The sequence below is a fragment of the Solanum lycopersicum genome, chromosome 7, assembly GCF_036512215.1.
Source record: "Solanum lycopersicum chromosome 7, SLM_r2.1".
Classification (NCBI taxonomy): Eukaryota; Viridiplantae; Streptophyta; class Magnoliopsida; order Solanales; family Solanaceae; genus Solanum; species Solanum lycopersicum.
In genome coordinates, this window is record NC_090806.1 from 42803096 (window position 1) to 42811468 (window position 8373).

General features: G+C 37.8%; 1 protein-coding gene across 1 annotated transcript; it reads right to left on the bottom strand.

Annotated features, from left to right (window-relative positions):
* Positions 1-3317: 3317 nt before the first annotated feature.
* On the bottom strand, positions 3318-5605 carry LOC138337440 (uncharacterized). Its single transcript, XM_069287350.1, has 5 exons — positions 5241-5605; positions 5003-5181; positions 3870-3985; positions 3725-3818; positions 3318-3520 (listed from the first exon to the last, which is right to left on the bottom strand). Exons 1-5 carry the CDS (start codon positions 5603-5605, stop codon positions 3318-3320), a joined length of 957 nt encoding a protein of 318 aa, XP_069143451.1.
* Between the last annotated feature and the right edge of the window lie 2768 nt (positions 5606-8373).

Genomic DNA, 8373 nt, shown 5'->3' on the forward strand with positions numbered 1-8373 from the left:
TCATAATAACCTCTCTCTCTCTCTCTCACTTTCTGCGCGCGCGCACACACACACAAAGACACACACATATATATGTGTGTGTGTGTAGAGAGAGAGGTTAATAATGTATGTGTGTATAAATGTGTGTGTGCGCGTGCGCATGTGTGTACATATATATGTGTGTGTGTGCGCGTGCGTGCGAGCGTGCGTGCGTGTCTTTGTGCCTGCATGCGGGCGGGCGTGCATGCGTGTGTAGAGAGGGAGAGGTTTTGTTTTGTATGTTTGATTAATACAAATTAAAACCCATCAAAGTATATTAAAACTACATGGAGGAGGAATATGACATTCAACGTGAACATAGATCAACAAAGTAGGTTCAATTGAACCCCCTATGTCTCCGCTCCTTTTACTCCCTCTGCCCCATTTTATGTGGGGTAGTTTTACTCAGCACAATTTTTTTTTTTAAAAAAAGACTTTTAAAAGTTATGGTTCAAAATGAAGGTTAGAAATTTGTGTAACTGTAAATCATTTCATTAAGCGTAAAAGATATTCTATAGTCAAATTGTTACTTCATATAAAAATGTGTATATTTTTTTGGGAATCACATAAATTGGAACGTAGAAAATAATATTATTTATTATTATACATAAAATGGGGGTTTTTTTTTATTAAAAAAAACATACTAATAAAGTTAAATGGTTGTGATTGCCACAAACGTTTATTGAAAAGTCATCCCATTGACAAAAACACAAGAATAAATAAAGTGTTAAATGGCCAGAAAAATTAGCCAGAATTTAGTCCGAATATTTAAAAAACTATAATATTTTTTTTATTTTAAAAAAAACTAATTTTTTCCATTGTTTGATTATATGGGTTAAACATTTTAAAAGACTAAATAACATAGAAAAAAATACCATTCTAATCATATTATGAACAAATTTTCTGACAAAAAATATTCAAAGGTGAATTGCGTAAACATTGGGGGTAAGGAAATTGATTGAAGTCATTATTTCCAAACACTTACGAATAGTACTTGCGTGGATCATTTCCACAAAACCAAAGAAAAACCCGGTCAACTTTCATTGATTCTGAGTATCTAGTTGTGTATATCTTAACTCAAATTTGAAAGGCATAAATTTCAGTTAAGGTCACATTTATATATTTTTGTCAAGTTTATTTAATAAAATTAGTTGTTGAAAACGTGCATCATAAGTTTATCTTAAAATAGTTAATAAAAAAAATTGTATTGCAAATGATTAAATTTTAAATGATACATATATTTGTTGTGCGGAATTTGATATAATACGAGAAAATATAAACGCGAAAAACAAGACAACAGATTTACGTGGTTCACCAATAAATTGGCTACGTCCACGGGAAGAGGGGGAGCAGTTTTATTATGGAGAGGCAAGAACAGAATTACAGAATAGGGTTTGCCATAGCGTCTATATATAGTGCTAAGCTACGCCTTAACAGGCTTGGGCCCAAAATACATAATTGACAGATAGTTAAGGGCCCAATTCAAGGCATTCAACAAATCTCCACCTTGACTTGAATTCTCCAAACAGATTCTTCAGACGCACTATGATAGTGCCAGGCCTCCCCCTCTTCCTCAGAATTGCCCCGCAGGGCAATTAACAGCTTTTGATGTTGAGCAAGTCCAAACAGTGTTGAAACTTGCTCTATGGAACCGGCTTTGTGAACATATCAGCAGGATTATCAGCAGTTCCTGCTTTCTTCACCTTGATTCTCTTCTCACTTCTCAGAAAATGATATCTCACGTCAATATGCTTGGTTCTCTCATGATGGACTTGATCCTTGGCTAGACAAATTGCGCTCAAACTGTCACAATACACCATAGCCTGATCATGATGCAAACCAAGATCACTAACCAGCCCTTTCAGCCAAATCCCTTCTTTTGCAGCCTCTGTCAAGGCCATGTACTCCGCGTCCGTAGTAGACAAAGTCACTATAGGTTGCAAAGTTGCCTTCCAACTAACGACAGATCCTCCAAGGGTAAACACATAGCCAGTCATCGATCTTCTTGTGTCAACATCTCTAGCATAGTCAGAATCACAATAGCCAGTAACCAAGCACTGAGTATCACCTCCATAAATGAGACCAACGTCAGATGTACCTCTAAGGTACCAGAAAATTCTCTTCACAGCCTGCCAATGTTCTTTCCCTGGTTGTCCCATGAATCTGCTCACTACACTGACTGCATGTGCTAAATCTGGCCTTGTACAGACCATAGCATACATCAGATTTCCTACGGCACTGGCATAAGGGACTCGTGACATATACTCCTTCTCTTCTTCTGACTGTGGAGCGAACATGGCAGTGAGATGGATGTTGGCAGCACTGGGGGTATCAATAGGCTTAGATGAAGACATGCCAAACCTCGCCAAGACCTTCTGAATGTAGCTTCTCTGTGACAAGAAAAGTTTCCTTCTCTCTCTGTCTCTAATGATCTCCATCCCTAGAATCTTTCGAGCGGCTCCCAGATCCTTCATCTCAAACTCAGCACTAAGTAAACCCTTCAGCTTCTGAATGTCATACTTCTTCTTTGCAGCTATCAGCATATCATCTACATAAAGCACCAGATAGATGAATGAATCATCCTTGAGCCTATTGTAGTAGACACAACAATCATATGAGCTCCGAGTATAGCCCAACTTCACCATATAGCTGTCAAACCTTTTGTACCACTGCCTTGGAGACTGCTTAAGTCCATATAAGGACTTCTTCAACTTGCAGACGTGATTTTCCTTCCCTGGAACTTGGAAACCATCCGGCTGAGTCATGTATATCTCTTCCTCCAACTCTCCATGTAGAAACGTTGTACCACTGCCTTGGAGACTGCTTAAGTCCATATAAGGACTTCTTCAACTTGCAGACGTGATTTTCCTTCCCTGGAACTTGGAAACCATCCGGCTGAGTCATGTATATCTCTTCCTCCAACTCTCCATGTAGAAACGTTGTCTTCACATCAAGTTGTTCAAACTCCAGATTTTAATGTGTAACTATCGCTAGTAACACTCGGATGGAAGTATGTCTGACCACTGGTGAGAAGATCTCATTGTAGTCCACTCCCTCTCTTTGGTTGAAACCTCTGGCAACAACCCTGGCTTTATACTTGACTCCTTCTGCTGGTGATATCCCTTCCTTCTTCTTGAAAACCCATTTGCAAGTAATAATCTTTCTCCCCGAAGGCTGTATGACCAAATCCCATGTTTGATTCTTGTGTAGGGACTCCATCTCATCTCCCATAGCAGCAAACCATTTTTCAGAATCAGGACTTAAAATGGCTTCTTTGTAAGTAGACGGCTCAGATGTATCTACCTCTTCAGCAACCTGCAGTGCATAACCCACCATGTCCTCAAACCATACCTCATAGGTGGCCGAACTCCAACCCTCCTTGGCCGATCTTGAGCTATACTCTGATGGATATTTGATGGCATAGATTCAGGAATATTAGTTTCTGTCTGTGGCTCTTGATCCTCCTCTTCAGGTTCTTTCAAATCGCTCTCGTTCTGAATGACTTGAAACTCCACCTATTTATCAAGACTCCCAGTTTCTGACGTAGTTGTAGGCTTCACAATGGTTCTAAGCAGAGAACTTTCATCAAAGACAACGTTCCTGCTCATAATAACCCTCTTTTCTGCTGGAGTCCAGATTCTGAAACCTTTCACTCCATGTCCGTAGCCCACAAATACTCCCTTTTTAGCTCTTGGTTCTAACTTACCTTCACTGACGTGATAGTAAGCTGTACAACTAAAAGCTTTCAGATTTGAATAATCAGCAGCTTTTCCTGACCACATCTCCATAGGTGTCTTGCACTGTATGCCTGTATGTGGTCCGCAGTTAACCAAGTAGCAAGCTGTACTAACCGCTTCTACCCAGAATCTTCTATCTAGCCCAGCATTAGAAAGCATTCCCCTTGTTCTCTCCAGAAGTGTTTGATTCATCCGCTCAGCTACACCGTTCTGCTGTGGTGTATTTCTGACTGTACGATGTCGAGCAATCCCTTCACCCTTACAGAATTGATCAAATTCAGACCAGCAGAATTCCAGCCCATTATCAGTTCGCAACCTCTTGATCTTCTTCCCTGTTTGATTTTCCATAAAAATTTTCCACTCTTTGAACTTCTGGAAAGCTTCACTTTTATGCTTCATCATGTACACCCAAGTCATCCTTGAGTAGTCATCAATAATGGACACAAAAAATCTGCAGCCTCCCAAAGACTCAACACGGCATGGACCCCAGCAATCAGAATGGATATAATCAAGTGTGCCTTTTGTTCTGTGAATGGCCTTTGGAAACTTGTTGCGATGTAGTTTTCTAAAGACACAATGTTCACAAAAGTCTAGGCTCTTAACCTTATGACCAGCAAAAAGATCCTCCTTTGACAGAACTTGCATCCCTCTTTCACCCATATGACCAAGTCTCATGTGCCATAACTTAGTCATATCCTCCTGGTGAACTTCTGACGGTGTAACATGGGCTGAACCTGTAACCGTGGAACCTTGTAGAAAATACAAAGTACCACGCATGACACCTTTCAGAATCAGATTTGAATCCTTCCAGACCCGCAAGACTCCATCTTTTCCCGACCAGCTGAATCCCTTGCTGTCCAAAAGACTGAGAGATATCAGATTTTTCGTCATCAATGGAACGTGCCTGACCTCGTTCAATGTGCAGAAGCTACCGTCATGTGTCCTTATCTTGATCGAGCCTGTTCCAACCACCTTGCAGACAGAACTGTTGGCCATCGAGATGCTGCCTCCGTCTACCTGCTCATAAGTCGTGAACCACTCTCTCCTAGGACAGTTGTGATAGGATGCCCCAGAATCGAGAACCCACACATCTGAATGATGAGTGTGCTCATCCGCAACTAGGGCAATGTCTTCTTCAGAATTGGTGTCTTCTTCAGCAACAGCAACAGAAACTGATTGTTTTTCCGATTTCTTCTTCTTCCTCGGACAATAAAATTTCCAATGTCCCTTCTCCTTGCAGTAATTACAAACATCATCCGGCTTTGTACCCTTCAACATCGGCTTATTTTTCTTTCCGCTGTTTTTCCTTCCCTTTCCGCTACTGGTGAACAGACTGGAAGGCTGTATGTCCGTACTTGTGCCGTTAGCCTTATGCCGTAATTCCCTGCTATGAAGGGCCGGTTGACTTCCTCCAGCGACACAGTATCTTTCCCAACAATGAACGATTGAACAAAATTCTCAAACGACATTGGGAGAGATACTAACAGAATCAGGGCAGCATCTTCATCCTCGATCTTCACATCGATATTACGCAATTCTAATAACAAAGTATTCAATTGATCTAAATGTTCCTTGAGTTGTGTACCTTCAGCCATTCGTAAACCGAATAGACGTTGTTTCAGAAGCAGCTTGTTGGTTAGAGATTTTGTCATGTACAAACTCTCCAGCTTCAACAACAGACCAGCAACAGTCTCTTCATCCGAGACCTCCGTGATGATGTCATCCGTGAGACACAGCATGATCGTCGAGTGCACCTTTTCCTCCAGAATCGCCATCTCAAGAGTAACGGCGGCGTTCTTGTCTTTCGACAACGGCGCCCAGAAGCCTTGCTGTTTCAACAAAGCCCGCATCTTGATCTGCCATAAACTGAAACTGTTCCTCCCTGTGAATTTGTCGATTTTCACGTTCAAAGCAGACATCTTGAATTCTCCAAGAACACCGATCAATCGAGAGACTCTGATACCAATTTGTTGTGCGGAATTTGATATAATACGAGAAAATATAAACGCGAAAAACAAGACAACAGATTTACATGGTTCACCAATAAATTGGCTACGTCCATGGGAAGAGGGGGAGCAGTTTTATTATGGAGAGGCAAGAACAGAATTACAGAGTAGGGTTTGCCATAGCGTCTATATATAGTGCTAAGCTACACCCTAACAGGCTTGGGCCCAAAATACATAATTGACAGATAATTAAGGGCCCAATTCAAGGCATTCAACAATATTGTTGGATTTTCTCTGTGCTATCAAATGAAAATCAAAACATACAACAAAAAGAAGAAGTAACAACTCATAAGTTGATCTCACAAAATCTTTCAAAGTCGATGCTATTGTACTGACATATATAATACTTTAATTTAAATAAATATTATAGAAAAGTATGAATCTCCTAAAATTTATAGTCATACATGCAAAAATAAAGACTTAAGTTATACATATATTGAATCACTTAACAATCAATCCTAGTGCAGTTAGAAGTCACACAACCTTGCTTTGACTAAGCACATGAATATTAAAGAAGTTTTTTAATTTATGTAATAACTAGATGAAAATATTTTTAATCTCAAAGTAAATGAATATTTGCACTTTAGGACTAAAACATGCTTAATGCACTTTAAGCAATGTCAATACTAATACATGATTTGATTATTTTACACTATTATTGATTATCCAATATTAAAATTAAATAAATAAAATTAAATAAAATAATAAATAATAAAAGTAATGTACATTGAAATTATATATTTTTGGAGGGTCAGACTTCACATTTTCAATTAGAGATAATAATAGTTAGTTCGATAGAATAATCTAAAAAGAAAGAGAAACTACACTATTTTTTAGTGATATCATGATTATTGAGTGAATTAAAGTTAGAAGTTTAACCCATTTGACTAATTTATATTTTACCTATAATTCACCCCTATTTTTACCAATATTTTTATGGGTCAAATATGGGTTGATACACATATTTTACCCATGTGAAAAGTCACTCATTCAACTCATTAAAATATGAGTTGTTTGGATGAGTCACCAAAATATGAGATCATTTTGCCGGCACTTTAATGAAACAACTCATCACTAATCATATTATTGAGAAATTCAAATCCCTAAAAAGTCTTATATAATGGAACAAGGATGATAAAAAGATATTTTCCTATGATATCAATATATCACCAAATACGTACTTATCCTAGAATTTAACTTTCAGCTCCGAAAAATCAAAGATATCCTTTCAAATTAATCCAAGTATACACTGTAGTATGTTTTACTTAAAATGATGAATACCAGGGCAAAACAATTTAAACTATACCATTTTCCGGGCCCTGCTAATGGAATGCTTTGTGCACCATGTTGTCCCTTTATACAATGTTTTCTATGACATACAATGATAAGGACCAAAAGGGTTTTGGACATAACAAAATAAGAACAAAATTGTAGTAGTAGAATATTGCAGAAGAGATACCTACAGACACCAAGTACGACAACAATAATAACAAACTCAGTGAAATCACATAAATAGATTTGAGGAGGACAATATGTACGCAGTAGTAGACCAACTTTGTGAAGGTAGAATGGTTGTTTTCGATAAACCCTTGAACCAAGTAAAGCATATCCAAATAAGTAAGAAAAGGAAATACAACAGTAAAGAAACCATATATAAAATAACGGAGAAAAGAACAATATCAACAACAAATAATGCAATTAACAAAGCAGAAAAACAATAGGTTTCGAAAAAATCCAAAGACCAAGTACAGGAACAAAATATCACTGTACTCACACAGTGAACTCAACCCTTCGCAACATGATTAGAGAAAAGAAGATTTATTGTAGAAAATACTAAAATGCACATCGGGACTTTTTTCACAAGAGAGAGATAGTATTGTCCTTCAAACAAGTAGGAAACTAAAGCACGACAACTAGGTAACTAAAATAGCAACCATCACCATGGCAAGGGAAAAACATGACAAGAAAACTATCACACAGATAGTGAGACACATTAAATGACACTCGAGTAGTTTCTCGATCTCAATAACCAAAATGATAGAACATTGGACTCGCCATCGTCCAGTTGTATGAAATATGGAAAGAGAATACTATCTTTAGAGAATGATCAAGTTTTATACAGGCTACTTAAGTACATTTGAGATGATTACAACCATCAATTACATCTCTATTGATACTAGTAATAATGTAAATCAAAGGAGCACAAATAACTAGATACATATAACACAAGTTACTACATACATGTATTACAAAATTCTTAGGAACTTCTTGAGAAACTAAGAGACAATAAGAAATACTAAACATCAAGGTGTGAATTCATTAACTCCAACATTCCCCCTTAATGCATTTTGCTTGAAAACTCCAATGTCCTCTCAAATATGACAAAATTTTTCAATTGGAAGTGTTGTGGTGAAGATGTTAGCAAGTTGTTCTCCTGTGTGACGATAATTGCAACTAAGTTCGCCTTTCTCTTGCATTTTGGATATCTCCTTTTTGATTGAATTTGGTTTTGCAAATCCACTTTAGACATACAACTTCTCTTTATTTGGATATACTCAAACACCCAAGTATTATTTTTCTTAATCTCCGAATTTTTTATTCCAAGACTTTCT

What these genes read in the sequence shown, in the direction of transcription:
- LOC138337440 (XM_069287350.1), bottom strand. Translation starts at nt 5,605, where the DNA reads ATGCGGGCTTTGTTGAAACAGCAAGGCTTCTGGGCGCCGTTGTCGAAA. An exon ending in GAAGATGCTGCCCTGATTCT is followed by an intron (nt 5,182 to 5,240) that starts GTTAGTATCTCT and finishes TTGTTGGGAAAG; the next exon opens with ATACTGTGTCGCTGGAGGAA. An exon ending in TACAAAGCCGGATGATGTTT is followed by an intron (nt 3,986 to 5,002) that starts GTAATTACTGCA and finishes GACATCGTACAG; the next exon opens with TCAGAAATACACCACAGCAG.